The 27,637-nt window shown below is 36.3% G+C and overlaps 1 protein-coding gene across 4 annotated transcripts in view; it reads right to left on the reverse strand.

Moving 5' to 3' along the window:
• The window catches only part of DLG2 (discs large MAGUK scaffold protein 2), a 1,964,578-nt gene that overhangs the window by 949,975 nt on the left and 986,966 nt on the right, over positions 1–27,637 (reverse strand). For 3 of the 4 annotated variants that reach the window (XM_029956387.1, XM_029956381.1, XM_029956382.1), the window contains one exon: positions 26,069–26,230. In XM_029956387.1, coding sequence (XP_029812247.1) covers positions 26,069–26,230 — 162 coding nt within the window. The remainder of the gene's footprint in view (positions 1–26,068; positions 26,231–27,637) is intronic. The other variant, XM_029956385.1, reaches the window with a different exon arrangement.

Consider the following 27,637-nt stretch of genomic DNA (forward strand, 5'->3'; position numbering starts at 1 on the left):
ATACATGCAAAGGGCCTAATAGTGGAGACAGCACAGTAGACACATAATAAATGTCCCTGAATTACATTTTCAGGAAAGACTGATGAGTAAGAAGTGTAAAAACCAGGTGAAGATCATTTGACGCAGTTGAATTTAATGTCAAAGTCAAACTTTCTCTAACACAGCCTGCTAATTGGGATGCCTAGACCCTCCACTGGAAAGGCAGTCTGCCTGTATGTTTTTTAGGCCTGAGTCTCTTGGCTTTGCTCAGACAATGTCACAGATATTTTCATGAGAACAGATGAGATGAGAGATCTCTGTGGCCAAAACGGCCTCATCTCCAACCAAGTAATCTGTCTCTGCCATGTGTTCCAGCTCCAGAGCTAGACTGCCTGGTAACTTAAAAGTGATAGATGGTCCTTAAGAAAAATCTGACTCAGCGAGTTCAACAGTATACACATTTATCTTAGAACTTTAATAAAAACTCAGACATACTCAAGAAATGGACCTCAGCGAGGAAACTGAAATATTATCCCGTAAGCATAACTGTGCCATCCTTATCCTCATAACTTAGGTGACTTTAAATTCTGGGATTATTTGATGTTTACTCATTCTCAGCTTCACTTTTTCGTAAAGGAGATCATTACATGTTTTTCCTTAAATTGCACTCTGATGAGTATGTGTGCGATTCTGAAAATTTATTCATAACAGCAGTATGTAGATATTCCCCCAAATGTGGCATTGATACTATTGTCGAATAACAATGAAAATAGCTGCCAGCATCTCATGAGCACTTACTGCATACCAGGCCCCTTTCTAGGCCCTTTCATGTATTTTCTCAGTAACTCTATATACAGGGGAAGTATTACACCAGTTTTACAGATAAGAACACTGAAGTTCGGAGATATAAAGTAGAGCCCAAATTCCAAAGTCATGTTCATTTAACAGGGAAGCCCCCGTCTGGTCTTTCCACTGTCTTCCTCCTCTGCATGGCACTCAAAAGTTTCAACCATTTAGATATGAACTTCCATCAGGAAAGTCAGAGGCAGGACTATTTGAACTCACAATGCCAAATCCTACTGAACCACTAAATGTTTGGCTTATCAGAAGCCATTCTGGATATTACTAATTCTCAATTATTAATGACATCTCTTTTATTATCAAACACTGTTATGACTAGATAATTTAGACCAGTGTGTGAAACCTCATTACTTATTTATCAAAGATATAACATAAGCTTTACTTCAAAGATAAACCCTACGATTGTGCTGACCTAATTGCCACAGTTCTTTTTCATCTTCAGGGCTTTTTGTTTTTATTTTTATTTTACTGAAACCCAAAGTTGATTAAAAGGTAAAGTGAGAAACAGTTGTGGTTATTTTTTGCAGGCATTACACCAACCATTTTTTTTAAATGATACTGAAATCTTCATGAAGCACTAGTTCTTGTTAGAAATATAAGTGATGACTCAAAGGATCACATATGGATAGTGACAGTTGAGGAGCTTTACCTGAGAAGAAACAACAACAAAAAACAAACAAAACCCTTGGTGTGTTGACTCCATGTTCCAGCAGTAACATCTCAGGGGTAATTCTAAAATTTGATTGTTCTTCGACTGCAAGAATCATCCATTTAGAGATGAGTCCAAATATACCCCCCCAACACACATATACATACAAACATAGATAACATAAACATGTGTTCTCATTGTTATGTACTTTATGAATAGGGTGCTTACCAATCAGTTACATGTTCTTTCATGTCAAATTAGTTGAAATTGCCAAATGGCTGGAGCACTGTGTGGCTCAGTTTTGACTGTGGTGAAATAGTTTTATTAAAACATATTCTATTTCAAGTAACAAATATTATAGAGAAATGAAACAGTGGTAGATGACCACCCAAAGTTGGCATAAGATAGCATGATGTAGGAAATATTTAAATTTTAGTTTTTAAATAAAAAAGTCACATTTAGTGAGCATATACTATATACTAGTCAGTATGTCACATATTTGTATATATTACATGTAACATAAAATTTGCTTCCACAAGTACAGATACGATTTCCATTTTGTAGCTAGGCAATCTGACATTCAGCAAGGTTAAGTAATATATCTAAGACACCAAACTTAGTAAAAATCATGGCTGCTTTTGAAAGAGACAGTTAGAATTCCAGCCCCATTATTTATTGGCTATGTGGCTTTGAGCATGTTTCCATTTTTTCTGTTTTAGATTCCTTTTTTGCAAAATAAGGAAGTTAACATCTGCTTTATTGTAGGTACTAAATGAGATAAAACATTTCTAGGCTAGTGTCTCATACGTTCAGCAATAAAGACAGTAGTTTAATCTCATTATTATTTTTTTTACCATTGTTTAATAGAAATAATTTAAACACATGTTGAGTTTTCTTCAGACATCTTAGGACAAAGCTAGTATATGTTTGCAGCCATAACTTAAAGGTACCAGTAGTTAAGGTCATTGTACTTCCCTTGCTCTTATTCTTTGATCCTTTGGCAGAACAACAAAAAAAATGTACTGGGCATATTTGCAGGAGAAAGTGTAAATAGAGAGCTGTATACAGTACAGTTCAATCCCTTATATCTTGGCTTAACTTTCTAAAGAAAGACTGTTAAGGGTCATGGTAGGCAGAATAATATTCCCCCAAAGATGACCATGTTTTAATCCCTGCAATCTGTCAATACGTTACCTTATGTGGCAAAATGAACTTTGCATATATAAGGATATGCCAAAAATATGAGAGAGGATGCATATCCCAGTAGCATTCAACACTCAGTATTATTATTCGTCAGCAACTAGTACTTGAGCTTTGTGAAAACAGGAGCTCAATTTTGTCAGTATATCCACATGTGATCAGGTTCAAAGTACTGACTCATGTTGATTAATAAAATTTTCATTCTCAATTTACTTATCACTTCTTTTCAGGGCCTTCTCAGATTCTACAAATCTAAATTAGCTACCCCCTTAGTGCTTCCGTACCATCTTTTGTTCATTCCTGTCTCAGCATTGTAATTGCTAGTTTATAGATCTAATGGGTATGATTAAGATCCTTGATATAGAAAAATGATTTTGGATTACCCAGGTGGGTCCAGGGCAACTAGAAAGTCCTTTTAAAAGTCAGAAAAATATATGTTTGGATAGAGTCAGTCTGAGAGAGATGTAAGGATGTGGTCTGGCTTTAAAGAAGAAAAGAGCCATAAGTCAAGGAATGCAGGTGTCCTCTAGAGGCTGGAAAAGGCAAGGACACTGATTCTCCCTTGGAGTCTTCAGAAGGAACAGAGTCTTGTAGACACCTTGATTTTAGACCGATGAGTCCAGTTTTGGACTCCTGATGTCCAGAATTGTAAAATAATAGATTTATGTCAGTGTAAGTCATACAGTTTGTGATAACTTGTTACAGAAGTTGTGGTTGGTATAAAGGATGCCAACATATCTGAAATCTGAGAGAAGAGAAAAAAAACTGTAAGAATGAAGTGTAAACTCATAAAGTGCCTAGAGGAGAATCTGGGAATATTGAGAATTATTCTTCTACACCAGGCAGTCCATCCTTAGTGGAAACGGCTGCATGGGCAACTGTGGCTTAAAGTTGCCAGTGGTTAAGGTCATTGTACTTCCCTCACTCTGATTCTTTTTTTCATTCCACAATCTTTTTATTATCATTTGGCCTCCAAAGTGGACATTTATCCTGGAAAGGCTGGCTGAATTGCCAATGAAGTTTTCTGCCCACTTGGTAGATTTATCCCTCACTGCAGATTAATTAGTTGACATCAGATTTCTATTCATTCATTCATTTATACATTTGACAAATATTTACTGAGTCTCCTTATGTGTCAGGTAAAGTACTACTACAGAAACAAATCAAATACAGTTCCTACCCTCAAAGACCTCACAATCACCAGGGAAATAGCCTGAAGATCTATGAACTAACAATTACAATGCTGAGACAGGAATGAATATAGGATGGTATGGAAGCATTAAGGGGGTAGCTAACTTAGATGTGTAGAATTTGGGAAGGCCCTGAAAAGAAGTGATAAGTAAGTGGAGACTGAAAATTTTATTAATTTAATTAACATGAGTCAATACTTTGAACCTGATCACATGTGGATATACTGACAAAATTGAGCTCCTGGTTTTACAAGGCTCAACTACTAGTTGCTGACAAATATAATAATACTGAGTGCTGAATGTTACTAGGGTATGCATCCTCTATGATATTTTTGATATATCTTTATATATAACATTTTATATATATAGCAAGCACTATAAAATATAAGATATCCTTAGTCAGACTTAAATTTGAGCTCCCTGTAGGTTTGTTAACTCAAGGCAAAGAGAACCTCACACCATCCATTCTGTGAGTAAGATTAATTTTCTATCAAGGAAAGAAGACTTCAAAAGAAGTCATTCGACCTTAAAATATATCCTAAGAAATGGAATGGATTAATTTAGAGTAATGATTACATTTTAAATTTGCATTAATCCTATTCTCAAATTCAAACTTGGTTTAGATTTTATTTGAAACAACTATGTCTCTAGGTATTCCAAATAAAAATTATAAGATGCAGGAAAAGGTAAAGATCTTAATTAATACTTGCCTAGAAATTTCAGTTTGGTTTCTAAAAATCATCTCATATCTATAAAAATTAAACTTTGTTAGGTAATTCTTTTTCTATCCTATTTCACCTTAGCAAACAAAATGACAGTATTTGATTTATGTGACATAGATATAGTCTGTTCTCTATAGAACAGCCAAAAAGATACATTTCAAAATATAAATCACATCATTTATTCTCACACTCAAAACTCTCCATGGGTTTATCTCATTCTGAATAAAACCACAAGTCCTTATTTTGGTTTCTAAGACACTAGTAGGCTGCCTGCCACAGCCACTTTAACTTCCACAAAATCTCTTTGACCCCACTTCCTACAGTAGTTCTTCTTACTCAGTGTCCTTACCGGCCTTTTTGCTAATCCTCAGACACAGTAACCATAGTCTAATCTCAGAGGCTTTGCACTAGCTGCTGCCTTCATTGGGACACTGCCCATTATTTTCATACATACCTACGTTTCTTATTTCTTCATGCCTTTGCTCAAATGTCATTGTAACAGAAATTTTTCCCTCATCCATCTATCTAAAATAGTCTCATTGCCATGCTTCCCACTATCACTTCCCCACACTACCACTCTCTTATTCTGTTTTTTCATTAGCATTTATCACCATCTGGCATTATACGTTTATTTGTTTATTGTCTGTCTACTTCCACTATAATTAAACTTTGTGAAATCAAGAACTTATGTTTTATTTGCCACTGTTATCTTTAGTGCTTTCATTGGTGTCTGATAGAATGTAAATACCCAATAACTGTTTATTTTTGCCTGAAAATAGGTGTATAGATTATATGGGCTTCTAAAAATGGCTGATGTCCTAAAGCCAATGCATGGAAATTCTGGATAAAATGTAAAATTAAATATTTTAAATACAGAGCTGAGCTCAAACATAAGAATTGGAAATCTCTGTCACCAACATAGCAGAAATTTGAAGCCAGAACAATCAACTTACAAAGCAATACTATTCTATATAGACTATCTACACTTGAAATTGGAGTTGTAAGACCCATTTGGGCGTTGGGGCATAGATTTAAAACCACGACCCTTACACAAAGTCTGAATTCTGGCAAAGCTGCCCCTTACAGGGAATTACAAGGAAATCTCTGCCCTTGTCTTAAGGAAGAAGCAAGGAATATGGTCTCTGCTTTAAATAGCAAAAGCTTTTAAGGAAATCTGAGTTCCCAAACCAAATCTTCATGTGGGTGTGTTTCCATGTGGTTTGAGACTCTCTTAAGTTGATAAATTAATGCAAAACATTGTGGTCTGGATTGCTCCACAGAAGTAATCACACTACCTTTCTCTGGTAATATATCTCCCACTCATGGCAAGCATAATTACCACTGATAAAATCCTTTCTATCAAAGTTGAACTCACTATAATAAATTGCAAACTACATGAGAAAATGTTCCACCGGAAGGAGGCAGCACACACAATAAATGGAAAGATTAGCATAGAAAGGATTTGGGGGAAATGAATAATTTGGGAAAAAGTACAAAATATATGTGTTTAAAATGAAAAGTGGGTGAACTGAATAAAAGTTTTCAAAGCTGAAAAGGGAGTTGACTAATTGAAAATTAGGCAGAATATAAACTAGAAAGAAAAGGTGGTAAAATATAGTTTTTTAATATTTATTATTTTTGAGAGACAGAGTGAGACAGAGCGTGAGCAGGAGAGGGACAGAGAGAGGGAGACACAGAATTCGAAGCAGGCTCCAGCCTCTGACTAAGAATTCAGCACAGAGCCTGATGCAGGGCTCAAACCCACGAGCTGTGAGACCTGAGCCGAAGTCTGACACTTAGCCAACTGAGTCACCCACATGCCCCCAAAAACGTGGTACAATAAATAAAATGAATTTGAAAAGACTGTGAAATGAAGGATAGATGAGAAGTCCAATTTCTGTCTACTCAGAAAGAGACAACTGGAAAAATGGGGAAGGGACAATATGAAAAAGATCAAAATCTTAGAAATTTACATATTTAAAGACACGAATCCTCATAGTTGAGGAAGTATACAAATTCTAAGCAACATAGAAAAAAAAAATCTGCCTGAAGTGCCTTTTTTGTAAAACTGCAAGCTACCAAAGAAAAAAAATAAGCAGTCAGAACTTAATCAGAGTTCATTTATTCTTATTTTGTTTATCACACAATCATTAGAATCAGTAAATTAGAATTAGGTAAAGCTTCCATTCTGGAAGTCCAAGGAAGTGCTGGTTGTTAATCTGACAAAATTGGAAAGGAAAGGCTAACGTTTGGGGAGTAACTACTAGGTGCCAGGTACTATATTTTGTTTTGTTTTAAGCATATTTTATAAAAATGAAAGTGAGTTCAGAAATATCTTGCCCAATCATGCTATCAATAAATGAAAGAGCCAGAATTCCTGAGGACTTGGCTTCAAACTACACTAAACATAAGAAATAAAAACAAAACAGACAAAACTACATACATAGCTGGGCTGCTAACACAGTTGTGTGACTTTAAAGAAGTTGTGTAGACTGAGTTATACGAAGTTATGTAGCTGAGACTGTTTCTTCATCTGTAAAATGGGAGTAAAAATAAAAATAGTACTAACCTCCTAGAAGGTTGGGGGGAATAGTTTCAAGTATAAGTGATAGACAACTTGGCACATGTTGAATACTTTTTAAATCCTAGGTATTTGTGTTATTAACAGTTGATTGTGGCATTTGGCAGACTACCACTCATTGCAGCAAGACATCAATGAAATATTATTAAAATATAGTCACTTATGTTCATAGTACTGACCATGGAACAGTAATAGGTTAGGCTTTGTGTGATATTCTCTAAGCCTGGAAAAGCCAAGCAATCTATTCAGAAAGTTTCCCATGAAAGTGGTAAGTAATGTGTATCACTTTCAAAAATAAACTTATCAGAAAAACTTCTTACATAGAACCATCTTTCCTTGACGTTTATAATTCAATGGCTAAATAAGTACTAATAAAAATATGTCTGTTTCTCAGAAGGTATTTTCTGGATAAGATAATAATCTATCAAACAGGCTTAGTGGTGGTGCCAGGAAAATGATACTATACTAAGAGATTACACCCCCAGCTTATACTTTCTTGATGTCAAGTATGGAAAAACTTTTTTCTTCCTTTTAAACATTTTTAATGTTTAATGTTTTCTCTGTTTAATCAAATGTAGGAATAATCAAATGAAATGAATGAAAGTATGAATACCAAAAAAAAAAAAAAACCCACTATCTTTGGAAAGTTTGCTTACCCTATAGTCCAAATAGTATCTTCTCTTTGGACTCTAGGTTGAAAGAATTCCTCCTTCAGGAACTATTTAAAATTAATGACAGTGTTTATACTTCAAAATTGTATCAGAGCTTACATATATTTCGTCTCTCCTATGGCATATAGAATAATGCCAGAGCTTAGAAGCTTCCAAAGAAATCTTCACTGAGTGATTTAAAATTTAAAAATGTATATTGACAACCACTGAAGTACCACGTAGTATGCTAATCACCAACAATGTTGGGACCTAAATAGCTCAGTGCTTCTATAAATGCTACCATCAATAACAATCTTCCACAGCAAGGTCGCCACTGAGGAGTGTTCATGGTGCCTCCAGAGTACCAGGCAACCATGCTGGTTTTTTATACACTCTTTTACAGCATTTCTTAAACTTGACTAATAATCAAAATTATCTGAGATGCGTTTTAAAATGCAGGTTCTCAGGCCTCTGCCCAGACATTCTGATTCAGGAAGTTTAAATGGGCCCAGGTATCCAGATTTTCAAAAAAGGATTCCACATGTTTCTTAAGATGAGGTAAAATTTGGGAAAAACGATTTCATTCTCACAGCAGCCCTTTCAAGTAAGATGAATATAGGGAGACTGAGAAGGTCTTGTTACATGTTCAAGGTCACACTCCTAGCAAAGAACAGAGCTGTGGTTCAAAATTATTTCTGCATGTTCTAAAGCTTATATAAGTCTGCCACTCAGCTTTTGCAGCCAATGCAAACAAAAGGCTTTAGGATTATTGCTATTCCTGAGACTCGAGGAAGCTATGCATGCCCTTGAATTAAGCTCTAGGATGAAGTGAAGCCAGTTTCCAACCAACTTAACTAACATCAGAATGTAGACAGTAAGCTGTGACCAGAGCTGAAATGGCACTCACCTAGTTTAAACTCTGCTTCAGGCTCACAAAGGGAAAAAAATGGTTCTTTGAGGGGGGGGGGGAGGTCTCTGCCTTTGAATCCAAAGGCAAGCTCTTTTCTCAGCCAAGGCAAGCAAAGGGCTTTCAGATTATTGCTGTTCCTTCTTACACATGGGCAACAGGCCAGGTGGCATTTCCAAAGGCAGTAGGCATTTCTCAGTAAAGCCATAAAGACAGTTCTGCCTGTGCTCTTCCAGAAGGAGGACCGTTTTACCTTTTGTGCTGTACTAATCTTTCTTCAGCTTTTCTGCATGGGAACCTCTGTCTGTCCTCAGATTTCTTAGTAAACATTATCAATATTGATCAAGAACTTCTAGGAGCATAGAGAACACTGCCTGCAATGTAGTTCCAGCTACTGGGATGAGGTGCCTTAAAAACATCAGGTTTCAGACAATAAGGGAGGGGGGAAAGGCTACTAGTAAGTCTATCCTGTGTGCTTCCACTTCATTTACCTTACGTATTTGTTTTTCTTCTGCACTTGACTTTGAGCTCCTTTACAACAGGGATTGTTTCTCATTTATCTTTAGATTTCTACGGGTTTGCACAAGGCAGAACATAATGAGTTTACAGCATATTCATAGTATGAATTTGCAACAGAATGTAACTATGTGATGTTAATCAAATAGCCTAATTTTGTCTAGTCTCAGTTTCTTTCTCTGAAAGTCGTAGGTAATAATAATTGGCCGCCTATTTCACAGGGCCATTGTGGAAATGGAAGGAGACGTGAGAGAGCACCCTGTAAACCACAAAGCATCCTATGTGAACACAAGACACGTGGATTATGTCCCGCTCATCATTCCACTCTGACACACCTATCACAGGGCCTACCCCAAAGCAGGTAGTGAAACAAGGTTTAATGACTAACCTGAACTTCAATTTACCATGAGCACAGATGCACAGTGCTCAGTCTCACCAAATTTTCATTTCAACCCCATGTAGTACTCTTATGATCATGTAATAAATGAAAAAATAAAAACAGAACTAACTTAAAGAGACCAATGACTTGTCCAAGGTCACGGTGAGTTGCAGAGGAACTTGAATTGAACTCTCTGGGTATCCTTTTAGATTCCTCATCCTTAACAATTAATGAGCCAGAATGGAGCTGGAATTGACAGAGGGACTGAGAGAGAAAAGGAGGAAGGAGAAGAAAATACGTAGGAAAAAGACTCAACTAATGAATGCTAACACAGAGGCAATTTAGAGAAGATGTCAGATAATATCCTTGGGCACAAAATGTATTTAAATCTAAGATATTTTCCTTAAAATAGACATTATTCACAGCCATGATAGATTCTCCTTAAGAAAACAAAAAAGCAAACTCCATAATCAGTTCTTCCAACAAATCTCACTACCAAAGTCTGATGAGTGTGTTGAAAGCTCTTGAAACTGTCAGCATCTTCTTTGCTGGGACTCATCTCATCTGATCATTTATTTGACAGAGGAACAGCTTCAACTTCTGCAGTTTTCCTTAAATTGCTGAGATTTTTTCCCTCCAATTAAATCACCAAGTGACAGCAGCAATTCTATTAGGCTACTTTCTTAACTCGGTCAGAAGGCAGAAAGATAACAAGGTAAGGCTTGCAACCACATAAATCATGTTAAGAACCATCACTCAGCGACTTCGGATCCAAATCAAAGCTAAGAAATACAGGATGACACTAGATGTTGAAATGAAAAATACCAACCATGTTTCTCTGAGACTCCGGCATTAATACACAGCCACATTTTATATAACAGTGTGCTCAGAGGATTAGTAAAACAGAGGCTGCAAAACCTGGAAATCCTCCTACCCACATTAAGCTAATTGAGTTGGAGACATCCAATTCATCACATTTGCAGCCTGATTTATAAGCACCTCACCCTGCCCTGGAGCAGAAAGTGAAATTTTATGAGCTAGCTATTCTTAAAATTTCAAACCCAGCAACTCTGAACCTGTCAATATCTTAATGGTACAGAGAAAAGAGGAAGAATCCAATTCAAATGCACTCTGTGACCCTGATGAAAAAATAAATATCCACTGCACATTTGATGACTGACATTTCCATGAACAGTCTAGCCATATATCGGAAATCCTCTGTGCCTGAATACTATGGAAAATGCATCATCATTTTAGCACGTTGATGGGGTAATTTGAAATCATTTCTTTGCTACACTGCAACTTCCATTCAGCATAAAGAAAACAATCTTATGACAGTTAAAACCCCAATTCAGAGAGGGAGGATATTATAGCCCTGGCTTGCATAGCTGGTGAAAGCTTATGATACTAACCAATAAACAGAGAAAATTGTCTTAGGAGTACCCATCAAAAATACTGAATCAGAAGCATGAGTTCTGCATTTAGAGCATGCTGAAGCAAATGCACCCCCAACCCTCCTCACTGGGTGAACCTGTTGATCACTGCTGCTGAGGGCTGCTGTTGAATCAAGCATGCCTCACTGATGCATTGGACTGGGGACTCTCCTATTTGGTTTGGTTTGATTTGGTTTTCCTGACACGTACAAAATATTTTTTCTTGAGAAGAATAAGCTTGCCTTATTCAGACAAAAACCATGAGGCAGTGAAATGATAATCATAGATTCTCGGAGATGGAATGGGACTTAAAATTCATTCCATCTAAAAAATGTTAACTATATATATGGTCCTTAGGGAGTCCATAGATGGGCTTCAAAGTGATCCATATGTTCTCTGAAATTTTATGTAATGTTTTTGTGGGTATATATAAATATATTTAATGGGGAAAGGGCTCATAGTTTTCATCAATTTGTCAAAGGGACTCATGACTTCAAAGAGCTTAACAATATTGTTTAATATTCTATCTCATACCTGAATCATCTCTAGCCTCTGTTGGAATATCTCCAGGGGCAGGAAGATCACTTACCTTAGAAGGAAGCCCATCCTATCTCTGGCCAGCTCTATTTTAAAAGCAAACAACAGGAACAGCTGGGTGGCTCAGGCAGTTAGGTCTCTGACTCCTGATTTCAGCTCAGATCATGACCTCACAGTTTGTGAATTTGAGCCCTGCATCAGGCTCTATGCTAACAGTGTGGAGCCTGCTTGGGATTCTCTCTCTCCCTCTATCTCTGTTCCTCCCCTGCTCACGCTCTGTCTCTGTCTATCTCAAGATAAATAAAATAAATGTTAAAAAATTTTTAAATAAAAAAATAAGAACAAACAGCAACAACAATAAATTACATGGCTTCTGTCTCCTCATGTCTTCTCTAGAGGTCATGGCGTCTATAGAAATTGTACAGAATAGTTGCTCATTGTAGACAGTATATAGCCAAGGACTATCATGCCCTCTGAACTGGATCTATTTCTCCAAGGACAACATCATTCATACTTTTAATGTTCCATTTGACATGATTTTAATCCCCTTGCCAACATATTTGCCCCTCTCTGGAAGCACTCTGATTTGCTGCCATTCTCCCATAAACATGCTTCTCAGGTCCTAAGGCCACATTCTGAAACAGTACAGAATAATCAATACTTTGTTCTCGGTATGACAATTTCATTTGGGTGGCCGAAAACTATCCTGACTTTTGTGAAATCTCCACATAAGGACAATTCTTTAAACTATCTGCTGAACCCTTTTGTCATATCATGTGTTGTTTTTTTCCTTTCTCATTTGACATCCTAAACAGTGGGAAGGAGGAGAAGAGAATGGAAGGGAAAATGGAGACTTTGAGAAGTAGGAGGTAGCCACAGGAATCTGGTGGGGGTGGGGGTGCTCTAAGCACAGACAGTAAAATCCAAGCTGACAAACAACAACCTCTTTTATCTTAATACATTCCCTAAATACATTTATTATTATCTTCAGTATACAAATGTGAAAATAAGGGCTCACAGAGGTTCAGTGATTTCCCACACTTCTGCCACCAAGCCCACACTGTCCTGCAGTCTTTGTAAAGCCCCTGATAAGATAAATAAGTATCCCCACTGTGCATATTGAACTTTTAGATATGAATCTTTTAAATTGTGGGGTTTTTAAATATAACTATCTCATCACTGTTTATGCAAATACACAACATGATATCATCATTAACTAGTGATGAGGCCAATGTTATTCTTACTCAATCAAACTGAAGCACACAATTTAGCTAGAAAGACTTAGGATGAGAGAGGTCTCTTGTCTAATGTCAATAGCCTTGATTTGGCCCTTTGAGAAAGCTGAAGATTGGCATAAACAAATAAAAAGTTAGCATAATGATTTCTAGCACCATCCAGAAACTGGCACAAATAAAACTCTGTTATCTGTTGAGTAGGACATACTTACTCTTTATTCTTCTTATGAAATAGAGTAACAGATTCTGGTCTGGGAATCTGGGAACACACATTCTGGTTTTAGCTTTACAACTAACTATACGTCTGCCCTGAGAAATATCAGAATATATCTGACTTCATTTCTTTATGGGTAGTATAACATAGTACAACTACATTATCTCAAATTCCCCTGATTACTTCTATGATTCTGTAATCTTACTATTGAATACAGATCATCTATATAAGTAGGGAATGTACTGTCTGGGACCATGCACCACATGATGTAAATTATAACAGGGTATTATGCTGTTTGAATAACGGTTCCTTTTCCTAATTCATATGAATATGTTGAATGACTAGCAGCAGCTCTACTTAAACTGCTCATAATAGAGAAATAAATCCTACTTTTCAAAATGCTATATTTAAGTTTTATATTGCTCATATAAAGTTTAATAATTTCATAAATAATTTTAAATAATTGTAAATTATATCATTTTAATACTTCTATTGAAGTTCATAATTTGATTAGTTAAAAGTTTATATAAGTTTACATATGTATTATATCTACTACAACATATATATTTCTATCTACTTTATAATTTAATTAATTAAAAGTTTATAATTAAAAGCTGGTAACAGAAAAATCTTACTGTTCTCTAACTAACAAAACAACTGATTAAATTTCTCCTCATACAGCATGAGGAAATAAAACCAGAAAAATCTCTAGAACACCTGAAGTTTAATTACTATAATTTTGATCTGATTTTTACAAGTGACCCATGACTTCTATATGTGCCCTGCGGCTTAATGGCTCTTCAAGTGGCCCTCCACTGGTGTTATATATAAGGACTTCAATAAGAGCCTCTTGAAAGCATTTTAAAAGACCTTATCTGTGACCCCGAATTGGTCACGAACTCTAGCACAATCAGGGTTCTGCCAGTGAAGAAGGAACCAATCATCTGCTGCTGTGGTCATTTCGGGGAGCCGGCTGGCCTGGGGGTACATCCTGGGAGTGCTGCATTGGAGTTAAGTCTGTTCCCTGGACACTGGCAATTCCTCTGTGAGTTGGGAAAAATCAATTCTCCTTCTCTACCATATTTTCTCATGAAACATTTTCTCTTAAGTAAGCATTATGAAGTTTTCTTTGTATATGTCTATATCGGAATTTAAAAATTGCCTTCTGGAATTCTGTTTGTACTTAGTAACCTTATTAAGTAAGGTTAAAAAAGCACTTAGTTATATAGTTTATGTTCACTAAATGATGAATGCACATCTTGATTTTCCTAATAGAATTTAAGTTCCTCATAGACAGAGGCTCTTCTTTTATGGTCTCTAATAGTATTTAGCAAAGCTCTGGTAATACACATGGCAGTCATTCAATACAGGCTGTGGTATGGAATTCAAGACAACAATTCTTCAAAGTTAGTGTGTAAAAAAAGTCAGCTGGAAAGGTTATAAAAATATAGAGCCCTGGGCTTCTGTGTGATTCTGATCACATAACCAGGTTTGAGAAACTTTGGTTTATATAACTTAATTGGTGGTAATGGCAGCCACACAGGTGCTGGGCAGAGAAAATAGGAGTGGTTAATACTATAAAGTGCTCAAGTGCAGGCTTTGACATTTCTGACCAATGTGTTTTTAGGGAATCATTTAACTTCTCTGGGTTTACGGTTTCCTTCCTTTACTTCCCCTCCTTTTACAATATGGGAAAGTTGGACCAGATCAGTAGCTCCCTGACTTTCTTGACCTTGATCACAATAAGAAATACATTTTACATTGTATACCAGTACACACCCAAACACACCCATACTGAAGTGAAGCAAATGTTTCTACTTGTAATGTACTCTCAAATTTCTATTCTTTTCTGTTATCCTATTCTGAAATTACCAGGTAAATAGACCTCATATCTAGTAATGTCAGTTGCAGTTTGAAAATCCTGGATTTGATGATTTATACTGTCCCCTTCAGTTTTAAAATGATACACTTCTCATTTGCTGGTGAGTCATATGGCACTGTGACTAAGACTGAGGTATGATGTCAAACTAGCTGCATCATATCCCAGAGCTGTCAAGGACTAACTATGTGATCTTACAAAAGGTTTTTCTAACCTCTTTGTGCCCATTTTCCTTTGTCCATAAAGTGAGAATAATAAGAAAACCTATCTTATGGGGTGGTTGGATGGGATAACTCAATACATGTAAAGCATTTAGAGTACTGCCAACATATAATAGGAATTCAATAAATACCACATTTTACCACTGTTAACTTATAACAGCCTCTAGGCAGAAAGGTTGATAAATGGATATGAATACAAAGAAACAAAAATTCATGAAATTAGATTTTAGACTTTAGCAGCTACTTCATACCTCCTCCCCATTAAGGAAACTGGTAGTTTTGTTGAACAAATAAAGAGGAACAAATAAAGATTGTGGTTACAGCCCAAATCTTCTTGTTAAAGAGAACTCCAAGTTAAGTTGATTTCAACAACAACAAAATTATACCATCCAAAATGGCACTAAAGTAAATCCAGAGAGTTTACAAAAGTGGGATTTGATCTATATTTAGAATTAGTGAAGTATTAAAAATACATTGGCTAGACATAGAATAAAAACTAGTCCCATTTTCATGGGTTAATAACATTCTCTGACTTTTAGTGTGGTTAATGCATGAATTCAGTAAGTTTGTTAAATATTTCTATTTTATTATCTAACGTTTACTAGGTATCAACGTATAACGATGAAATAATTTTTTAAAAATTTTAAGTTAGAATTTTTAAATAAACATACCAGGAATTATAAATCTAAGTCAATGATTTCCTCCAAGTAGCCACCTAAAAAGATTACAAAAACATTCTAGCATCCTCCATAACCCGAGAAAGTATATCTCTTTATGCTTCAGTACAGTTTTTTGGACCACCTAAAACCTGGTCATGCTCTAACTTATTCGCTACACTTCATTTGAGAGAGCCAACGTGTCATTCACATTCATATAAAAGACAACAATTTTAGGTAATACAAACCCTTGCTTAGTTGAGATGAAAATTTCCTGTAGTGTAAAGCCATAGTCTCAAAGGTAGCAAGTGAGATACAAGAGTCCATCTTTCCTGAGAGTTCAAAGAGTTTAGTGACCTGAAAGTCAGATTTGCTTTTTCTCACACACACAGTTTCTATTTTAAAAATAAGTAATAATTACCATTTGCTTAGCACCTAGTAGATGTCAAATGCCATGCTAAAGACTATGTATGTATCATATCAAGTAATACCTACAGCAACTCTGTGTGCTCCATATTACTATATACAGTAGGTGAGAGGTCAGTAGGTTTGCTCAAGAACACATCCAGGAAGCAAAACAGAAAGAATTTAGACATAAATAGCTCTGATTCTAAATTTCATCTTTCCACTATATGCTACTACTTTTCTCAATTAGTTGGGAAAGAGTTAAAAATTCCATAGCCCAATCAGATATGAATACTTATTTGTGAATGTACTTGTGAGATGTGGGATAGTCTTATGGATCTTTGCTAATAAAAAAGAATTAGAAACATTCTCATTAAGCCCCTGTAAGGGTACAGTGTCTGTGAGCTTTATGTATATTAAAACCTTGGCAGTAGTGAAATCTTGGTCTTGAGAAGAACTTCTGTATGTTCCGAATATGTTCGTTTTGTATGTTTGGAACTTCGGAATATCTACAGCTACAAATAACCACTAATGACACTATGTATGGTTATTATAAGTACTCCTAATTTTTAAAATATTATACCTTTAATATATTTACCTCATATTTCTTAGAGAAAATTTATTGTTGCTGTTGTTGTTATAATTGGTATGTAGATGAACAAAATAGGAGATCTGGATGTCATTGCATTGACTTATCTGTCCAAAGTCATGGTGAAAACCCATGAACTCATGGCGAGCTAGTTCTAGATAGCATTCTTGAATTGTAAGATGATAAAGTAGTTCCTATGCCTATTAAATTTTTCTTCCCTTTCTCCAAACTACTAGTTTGAATGTCCAGGATTATTTGAGATATGCTATCAGTATCCTTGCCAATTAATGATAACTGAAGAAATGTTTCATTCGCATAGAATTTCGACCAGGAGGTTTTATGTCTGGATTCAGTATATTTATCTGTCAAGACCATATTTTACTCAGCCATTTCCTTTCACCAAGGTCTGGGCCTGGAACAAAAATGCATTATTCAGAAGTATGCAAATCCCTGCCAAAACCTTCTTATGTTTTTAGTAACTAAGAGCTTCTCAATTTAGCCTCACAAATCTCTGGTTTTTCCCTTAAGACCAGATGCTTCTGGGCTCAGCTACTTCCACCATCTAGTGGCAAGAGACAGAAATGAATGAATTTTACATTTTAAAAAAATATGCATTTTCTAAAACAGCAAAATCAGATATGTTTTCGAATTACTAATATTACTAAAAGCACTATGGTTATATAGTTAAAAGAAAAAAATACACTTTTTTCAGTCAATTGTCAGGACCCCATGACTATTGGATTCAAATATATTTCATAAGGTATTATTTTCTCTTTTTAAAAATAATTATCAAGTAACAAGTATTTGAAAAACATCTAGTGTTTGGCCAACAGTATTCTAAGCACTAAAGTGGAGCAACATATTCTTAATGTATAAAATATGATCTTTTACTAGAAATGTGACAGTCAGGGAAGAAACATTAAACTGTGTAATGTGGTAAATCACTCACTGCTTTATGGGCTCTCCAGCAGGCCCCTCTCTGTCCATAAAAACCCTGGCCTGGGGGTATTGTCTCCTGTATTTCTTTCTCAGCTCTCTCCTCCCTTTTACCTGGACAATCCTGGCCAAACTATTTCAACTACACTGAAGACTCCAAAGTCTCCCTTTTTAGATCAGACCTCCCTTAGTTCCCAGTTCTTTGTTTCAAACTGCATATGAAACTCTTTAACCTGGGTAAGACAAAAACACCTCAAACTCCAATATTAAAACCCAAACTCATGATCTTTTCATCCCATCCTAAAATCTGCTCTTCTGCTAGCATTCTTAATTTCATTTCATAATGCCTCCTCCATGAATTTGGTCAAATAAAAAAAAGTGCGTTAACTTCTATTTCTTTCTCCCCTCTACTTTCTATATTTAATAGGTCTCCAAGTCCTGATGATATCTCTTCCTAAATAAGCTTTCTGATCTATCCCTTACTCCATCCCCAGTGCCTCTGCTCTATCCCAGAGCTTGTCTGCCTCTGGTGTTTTACTTGATGTCCTTGGTTGTGATATCACTGTTTTCTTGTTTTACTTCTGCTCTGCTACATGACAGGAGTAATATTCTAACTTGCAAATCCGATCAGGTCTCTCCTCTTTTAATCTACATAGTCATTTTTTCATTACCTCCAAGGTGAAGTCCAAAATCCACAGAAGACCCTTCATTACCTGTTCCTGCCCATTTTTCTTGCTTTATGGCATGATCAGGCCTGGTACTCCTTCCTTCATCCTTTTATTCTATCTCTCTACCCTTCTTCACTCTCAGCAATTTCTAGAATTCTTCTATACTGCTACAGCATTGCTGGAGTTTAGGACAGCCATGACATTTCTCCTAATTCTACTTCTATCAAGTGAAAAATGACCTTCTCTGTTATGTTTTCCTTGACCACATGCATCTGTAGAATTCCAACCAGAGAGAAAATTAAATCACTTCTCTACTTCTTAAGAATCTGCCTGTTGATACTTTCTTTGCCGCACATAGTATGACATATTTCCTGTATGCATCTCCAAATCTGTTAATCTAACTGTAGTATGCAAAGAACTTGAAAGCATGTTCTTCTTTGTATTCTTGGGGAATAACCTAGAGTCCAGCATACAGTAGGAAGTCAAAGAGATTCTAATGTACAAATGAATGAATAAATGAATCAATCAAAACCCAAAAGAGATTTGTTCATATTAAACTTAACTGCATCTCAGAAATGCCAGATGATTTTCCCAAGTTTATCCAGCCAGAAAATGAAGAACCAAAATCCAAACACATATTTTTGGCTCCAAAGCCCATGATGTTTTACAATAACCATAATACTTTCTGCCTCGAAGTAATGAAAACATGGACCGGGATAGCAGCTGTGGATATAAACAAGGTGAGAACACTAAGCCATTTGAAAACAAAGGAGCGACTAGAGATGACAAAAATTCCAACAATAATTCAAAAGTTCCTAGTTTAGAATATTTGAATAATGTTAATAGATCACTAGCAATAGGATGGCTATCATTTTTGTGTGTATTTCTCTGTGTCAAGCTTGGAGCTAGATCTTTGTATAGATTTTTCTCACATAAATGACGTGGAAGCATCTAAGTGGATGCCATTATTTTACAAATATGACGAAGACTAAAGAAAGTTAAGTAACTTGATGAAGCTCACATAACTAGTAAGTAGCGGACCTGGTATTTGAATCTGGTTGAGTCTGATTTCAGGGCAAGCATGAAGTTTTATGTTATACTTTCTATTGGTTGTATTAGCCTTGGTCTATGACTCTGTTACTGTATTTTCAAAAGTCTATCAATCCAAATAAAAAATAATCGTTTTTGGAGTAAATGGTTTCATGGCCAAACATGTCTGGGAAATACTGTGTACTAATCATACCCCCATCTTAGAGGTTCATATTGCATGTTATCATATTAAAAACTCAGAGTAATCCTTCATTTCCTTATAATGGTGGCTAAAATCACCCAACACAGTTTGGTTAATACTGGTCTAATTTCATTATAGACCCAATAATGGAGAAAAAAGAAAAACAAAATAAGAATAAGATATGGTCTAGTTATAGGAGTTTACACATTTATTAAGAGCAAGACATATACATATATGAGCTAACTTTGCAAATTACATGTATCATAGGATGGTATGATCAGGTGGAATCAGGCAAGAGTTAACAGGTAGGGCTTCATGGAGGAGGAGGACTTATACTATTGGGTAAAATATATTTCCTATAAGTAGGCTCTGGCAATGCTGTTAAGAAAATAGTGAAGCAAAGTTCACTTTGTTATCTTTCTTGCCTTCAGTTCTATATACAAGCTTCTTCCATTCATAAGCCATCTCTCCTATAATTTTCCCAAACTTGCACTGCCTACAGCTTCTCCACTATTTTCCCATATATATTCAACAAATGCACAGTTACTTAAAGGTATAGAAGGATATCCTAGCCTCCCATATTTTTATTTTCCAGTAAAGCTTCCAGGACTGTTTATTGTGATCTAGGTGACAATTGACAGTCAGAAAATCATATTTATCTGATTTTTAAAAAATTCACACAAATCTATGAAACAAAGCTTTAATATTCCTTATAATTAGTCATTGAGTCTAAGAAGGTTTTCACTGTAAGAGACACCATTTTTTAATGTACCCTAGGAAATGGTGCCAATTTTAGTTGCAAGATATCACTGATTTTAGGGCACATTTCATTGAAAAAAATTTAATGTTTATGTATTTTTGAAAGAGAGAGAGTGAGCGCTAGTGGTGGGGGGCAGTGGGCGGGGAGCAGTGGGGATGAGCAGAGAGAGAGGGAGACAGAGAATCCGAAGCAGGCTCCTTGCTATCAGTGCAAAGTCCGATATGGGGCTGGAATTAATGAGCCGTGAGATGATGACCGGAGCCCAAATCAGCTGCTCAATGACTGAGCTACCCAGGCGCCCCTAGGACACATTTCAGATATGTAATACATGAGGAAAAAGCAGGATAAAAATTGATGAAATTCTTTATCACTGATGATTAGGCAGGGAAAACAGGACAAAAGAAAGGGGAAAATAAGAAGTCTGTGCCTTGATTTCTTGTTTGTTTTTCTATTAATATCACCAACTTTATGGAAGGTAATTATTTATGAGTGTTCATATTTCCACTTACAAATAACTAACTCAATAACTATTTGTTGAAGGACTAAGGACATAATAATGAACAAAACCAACACAAACCTGACTGTGCAGGTGTTCATATAATGATGGCATAATTGACAGTACATCAAGACAAAACTAGTAGTTCTGAAGAAAAGTAGAATTAGAACAATCAGTTGGATTTCTGCTCTGACAGATGTCTTCCTGACATGAAACAGAGGTTTATTCATTTATTCATTTATTCATTTGTGGTAGAATGCCTAACGTTCACACTGATTATTTCTGAAAATGATAAGGTAGTTTATAAAATTAAGCATATATAAAATGAAAATTTAAAAAGAATAAATAACCAAATAAAATTTATAGAAATAGATCTTGCCAGGTCCTGGGCAGAAGAAAAATGATGGCTGTGATTGGCTGGGCTTAGGATTTTCAGTGACACGGCACCTACTGTGAGGAGTGTGCCTCAGTGCAAGAAATTCTTCAACTGCTCCAAACAGAAGTGTGTCTTTCTTGCCAAGAAACAAGTTCTTACAATAGCAAAGGATTTTCCAGAAGGAAACTAGCTCCCAAATACTAGGTTTCTTTTTTGTTTTGTTTTGTTTTGTCACAGGAGAACAAAGTCTCTTGGGGGCTTACCTCTGGGTGAATTGAAGTATTTTATAGAAAGAACTCATTTTCCTTCTATTTCCTTATAAAGTTTCCATCTATCACTACTCTTAATGACTCTCACTTCAAAAAACAGACTTTCTTATGTATTCCCTTATATATCTGCTTAATAATTGTTTTTTAAGAATAAGCACATATGACACAAAAGACCTTCTAATTTTACACATGGATCAAGTAAGTGAAAATTTGAATCTAAAGTCTCTTTAAATATAGAACAATTTAGAGAAAGGTGAAACAGCACAGGAGTGATAACGAATACAGGCTTTGGATCCAGAGAGACCTGCGTTACAAATACCTACATCCCACTAGTTCTTTTATTGAAGGGAACTATTTATATCTTTAAAACCATGTATAATCTCAACAGAGGTAAAATGAGATGGATGAAATAAAAGTGATTTTAAGGTATTTGCCTTGATAGCTGGCTGATGGTAACAAGAAGGTTAAAAACAAAATCCAGTAAGGGTCCAATGTGCCAAGCACATTCTAAGCAATTTACATGTATGACTTTAATTAGTACACAAATCCTATGAAATAAATATTATTATTATCTCCATTTTTCCAATAAGGAAGCCAAGATAGGTTAACTTGATTAAGGTCACTAAGCTACCAAATGAAAGGGCCAGGATTGAAATCCAGGTATGCTAAAGTCTAGGTTCTTAAAAATAAGGCTGCCTGTCCTTCTCCTTCCTTCTCCCATTCTTTTTCTCTATTTCTCTTCCTCCCTTATCAGATACTCTGTTAAGAGAACTCTGCTAGATGGCTGGGGTCTCACAGTACCTAAGCTTCAAGAATTTGATTGTTGTTGCAGAGTGAGAATAAGTAACAAATAATTAGAACTCAGGTCTTTTAGAAAAGTGATAAGTGTATTTAGAAATCACGTTTCACTGACCTTTGTTTTCTCCATTACCTATTATAATGTGCACAGTAGAGACCTGATTAATATTTTGGAATTGACTTAATCTGAAAAGAAAATACTCAACCATTATTATATTCCAATTTCTTTTGTGGAAGTGTCTACGTGGTATCTGAAGAGAAAGCTTCCCCATCTCGAGGCAAAGAAAACAAATTCTGTCAAATCCACTGCAAAATTGCATTTCTCCTTCCAACCCCATACTTCACAATGGCCAAGGTACTCTAATGAAAACAGGCTAAGCAAGCGCATCTATCAGCCAGGCAGCGCGTGCAGCGCGTGTGCACCAAAGGCAAATGAATCTTAGAACCGAAGCTTCCAGTGATAAGCAGTGAAAGAAGAAAATGATTTTCAAAACTGCATCGGTAAGATTGTTCAGCTAATGATTTTAGAGCCTACTCCGTGTGGCATTTCAGCCACATATCCAGCAATCTCCCACTCTGTTCAGGCATGCCATATGTAAAGTTCTAATTAACATGCGAGACCCACATTGACTCCTAAGTAAGATTCAGGGGTCATTATCTCCTTGTGGATTTTTCCTCTTCGCTTTTCCCTCTTTTAGTGCTTGACCCAAAGGGACCAGACAAATCAAAGGAGCAGAAAGTTTGAAAATGTGCCAGGTCTAATTGAGAATTTGTAACTTCTTAGCATTTCTCTGACTCTAATAGGCTTCCTTTATGAGAAAATAACACATTAGATTTTAATCATGGCAGTGGCAGGTTCTCCAAACACTTGAACTGTGATAATAAAATAATCCCTTAACAACTTGATTAGGAGATGTGTCCTGTTGCTATGAAAATGCTTGTGTTTTGGCCTGTCTGTGCCGGAGCCCACTAACCCTGGCTTGTGAAGCTTCATTCCAAATGCATCAGGTGCTTCCGGTTGGTAGCCTGAACTCAGCCACCATGGGAGTATTTACACCATGAAATTGGCAAACTCTACACATCTCTGTGTGTGTGTGTGTGTGTGTGTGTGTGTGTGTGTGTGTGTGTGTGTGTTTCTGGAAAATTTGTGCCAGTTTATCTTTCTTACTACTGTTGACATAAGAAAGGCACATAGTCTGTTCATTAAGAAAATCTACAAGCGTATCATGTTCAGCACAAACACCTCTAAAGTGTCATGGGGGAAAAGTCCTGGTTCCAAAATTGCTACTTCACAGCCTGTGTATGGAAGTCCTGGATGAATTCACCTTGCCATCCCCTTAGTAAGTGGGGGGGTCACACCATGCACTGGTGATTGCAAAAAGGAAGAGAAATATATTCCTACCTGGATGTTTCTGATCTGGGGTTTATTATTCATAGATGGCCACTTAACAACTGATGTGAGGTTATCTTCAGTAAAAGACATCACTACAGTAAAACCCAAGGCACTGATTGTTTTTACGAGAATAAGAAATAAGACAGAAGGGAGAAACAGAAACAAAAACTTAAGCAAAGGAAAACCACCAAAGTTGAAGATACTTAACTCTGAGATTTCTGGAAGGCAAGGGATAAAGGGAAGTAGGAAAGATTCCTTTACATTTGAGATCTGATCTTCAGAAAAAGCAAATTTTTCCTTTAACTCAGACATTTTCCAAATGAGGCAGGAAATAGCATAAAACATGGTGTAATCAGCAAACCTGTAGATGTTTAGATAATTATAATATCATGTATATGTTTAAGACTTAATGTATAAAATGAAGACCCTATAATGCTTTTATTGTTTTATTCCTTTTGTTTGTTTACTACAATGAAGCTGGCTTTAGATTAGTCTTGATCAATCTGCTCAGCTTGCAGCCTTTGGGAGTGATGCTCTAGAACTGGTTAAAATGTTTTAGGAAAGGGAGAAAGACAAGCAGGAAGAAAAGAGGGAAGGGATTCCCTGTGGAGGTTCTTAAAGGGATTCTTTCAAGGAAGTAGAAGGAAGACGCCTGAAATCTAAGTACTCTTAATGCATTCCAGTCTCCCACCTTTGCCCTTTCTGGATTTATACCGGTCAGCACAAAGAACAAGGGTGAGCATTTGTTTGTAAACATGAGCATCTGTTTAAAGAAAGAAGGCATTCATCTGACCACAGGATGGAATCATTGATTCCTAGAGTTAGACTGGAACTTAGAGACAGTTTTGTACACCATCTGGCTGAAAAAATCCCTTGCACAATATCACTACCGGGTCATCAGCCCAACCTGGATGATCTCTAGGTACAGGAAACTGCTTCTTTACCAAGTTTGTAGTCTATACCTGTTTGGGGTGGTAACTGCCAGGAGTCTTAGACTCACAGCGATCCCAAATATACATTCCTGCTAGTTTTGCACAGTGGCTCTGGTTCTGCCTTCTGGGTGACATCAATATTTTCTTCTACATTACAGCTCTTGAAGTGTAAGAAGGAAAACAAAAACCTTGTCCTCCAACCTTTAATCTTTTCTTCTCAAGACTAAACATACCCATTTCTACCAGTCATTCAATGATTTCTGGAAAGCCTCTGGGAAGAACTGAACAATGAATTCCAGAGGCATAATGTTCACATATTTTTACATATATAAACATATTTGCTGGAATTTGACAATCAGCCTAATATTTTAATTAATTGGTGGTAACTGGAGCTAGTTTATTTGAGAATACATTTTTTTAGGATGCCAGGGTATTTAAAATGTACCAAATTTGGAAACTATATCTTAACATAATTTAGCATCTCTTTGATGTTTTAGAAAGGATAATACAATTTCAGAAAGCACTAGGGTCACTTATATGGCTTTATTTTCACTGTGACACAGCTATACACAAGTGCTGATGAAGTAAATGTTCTGTCAAGCAAAAATTTTTTTAATTTTTTAGCAATAAACAAAGAGTTATTTTAGTAGATATTTTTCTTTGTTTTGTTTCATTTTTTTATGTGAATGCTCTTCTGTTATATCATTGACTTTAGATCCACTTTTCTTTTTCTTTTCTTTTTTTAAGCTCTAATCAACATTTATGAGCTTTTATCCTAAGCACAAAATCCCATAGCATCAGCAAAGAAAAAGGGAGAGTAATTCGCAACCAAAAAGCACAGAAAATCCTCTCATTTAATTGTCCTTTTTTTGGTCAAAATATCATTTATCAAGAAATTGCTCACAAATTAAGGGAAAAAAGGTAGAAAGTGTTGGGAAAGTATGACACCAAATAGAAAGAAATATAGTTTAAAACTGAAGCATTGATGAGCCTTTTAAGTCACCATCACAAAACAATCATTAGGTGTTAACATGTTACACTTACTTCCTTTGTTTTATCTGGGACCAGGAATAAAGATGGAGAGGTAGCATTTGGACAAAATCTTCATGTACTTCTGCATTTTCTAAATATGTGGTTAACTTATTTTCCCTCTCAATTTTCATCCCTTGATCTTTCCTTAGCCCATTCTTAGCAACTAAAAAGAGTTCCCAGACATCCAGACAACTGCAAGAACAAGTACCCTGTGTTAGAACCTCTAGGAAAGCCTTCAAATCACAGGAAGACCCTTTGGCAACCAGGGGCCAGTGAAGCGCTTAAAGACAATCTCATGTAATCAGGTCAACAAACATCTCCCTTAGCATAGCAGACCAACCACTGCCGCCAGCTCGGAGAACAATCTAACTGACCTTCAGAGGAGAGATGTGAGACTGCAAGACGTATCCATGGACGTTTTCTATTTGAGACAGGTTCTTTTCTGACACGTGCACCAGCTCAGGCCCTCTTACTTCATGGGTTAGTCGAGGTAAGGAATGATCATGCGGAGCATCCTCATCTTGATATCGATACTTCTAGGAGAAAAGACAGGAAAGAAAGAAGGAAAGCATTAGTGTTTGCAAAGGGTACGGTTGAAAACTTCACATTCCAAATTCATTTACAGGACACAGTACATACTATTGTTGACCAAACAGACAACTAATTCACCAAACAGGCTTTGCTGCAGACTCTTCTGGCGGTCACCATCAGTAACCTAAATACTGAATGCTGAACAAACCTTAATACTGACCAACCCAGATGACTTGTTTTTACCTGACCACTACTATCTACACTTAGAAGCTCCAGAAGGGTGATAACAAATGAGACAGAGACAGTTTACCTAAATAGATAAGGAAGTAATCCTCCAAATGACCAGACTGTGTAAGTATGTGTGAAAATGTTTAGAAGAAAGAAAAAAGGACTGGACAATAAAACAGAATTCTGATACATTCCAGTCAGGAAACTATTTTATATTTTATTTTATGAGACATACCATGCAAGATTGCAAGCAGGGGAGGGACAGAGGAAGAGGGAGAGAAAGAATTTTAAGCAGACTTCACATCCAGCTTGGAGCCTGATGTAAGACTCAGTCTCACAACTGTGAGATTATGGCCTGAGCCAAAATCAAGAGTTAGACACTTAACGGACTGAGCCCCCCAGGTGCCCCAGGAAACTTAATTTTGTTTTCTGAATTTGTGAAAAGCTTCAGTTCCCTTGGAAATGAGGAAAAACGTTTGCCATCCACATTATTTGCAGTGGCCTCAAAAGGAAGACCATCTTCCATTCACACTCAAAGAGAAGGAGTACTGTTTGGGCTTAGGCAGACTCTGGACAAAGATCCCAGTTTCTGAAAATGGAGTTCCTTTTAAAGAACTTCAAAAATCAAGACCAAGAGTCTTCCTATATTTAGATGATTCCCTGAAAGAAAAGCGGTAATGGTTCCTCTCTCTTGATACCTTTTCCTCTTTTATTGTCTTCTTTCTACACACCTGTAACAATAAGGACACCCTCTGGCAAAGGCTATCTTTAAGTCTTTCAAGCAGACCTAAGGAGACTGGTAGGGAGGAAGATAAGGACAAGGAATAATATGGATGGAGCACAGCCTTGGCTGGCCATGGAGTCAGTCCTCATCTTCAGTCGTGGCCTGCAATTCTTATTTTTCTGTCTCCCTTTACTGCTCCCAACTTTCCCTTTGGAGTTTCCCCTTCAGAGTCCCATTGTTTCAAGGCTGTTGGTCTATCTTGGAAAGTAAAAAAGGGAATATTCTATATCCACCCCAACCCAGCTAATAAAATGTTCATTTACCTTGTTTTGCCTTTGTTCTGTGAATGGCACAGATATAAGTATCATCATAATATAATGTGTATATAATCATAATCAACTCAGACCTAACTGTGCCATACAAACTTTTTCCAAGTACTTCATTATTGTTATCACTAACA

The sequence above is a fragment of the Suricata suricatta genome, chromosome 11 (genome assembly GCF_006229205.1).
Source record: "Suricata suricatta isolate VVHF042 chromosome 11, meerkat_22Aug2017_6uvM2_HiC, whole genome shotgun sequence".
Lineage (NCBI taxonomy): Eukaryota > Metazoa > Chordata > Mammalia > Carnivora > Herpestidae > Suricata > Suricata suricatta.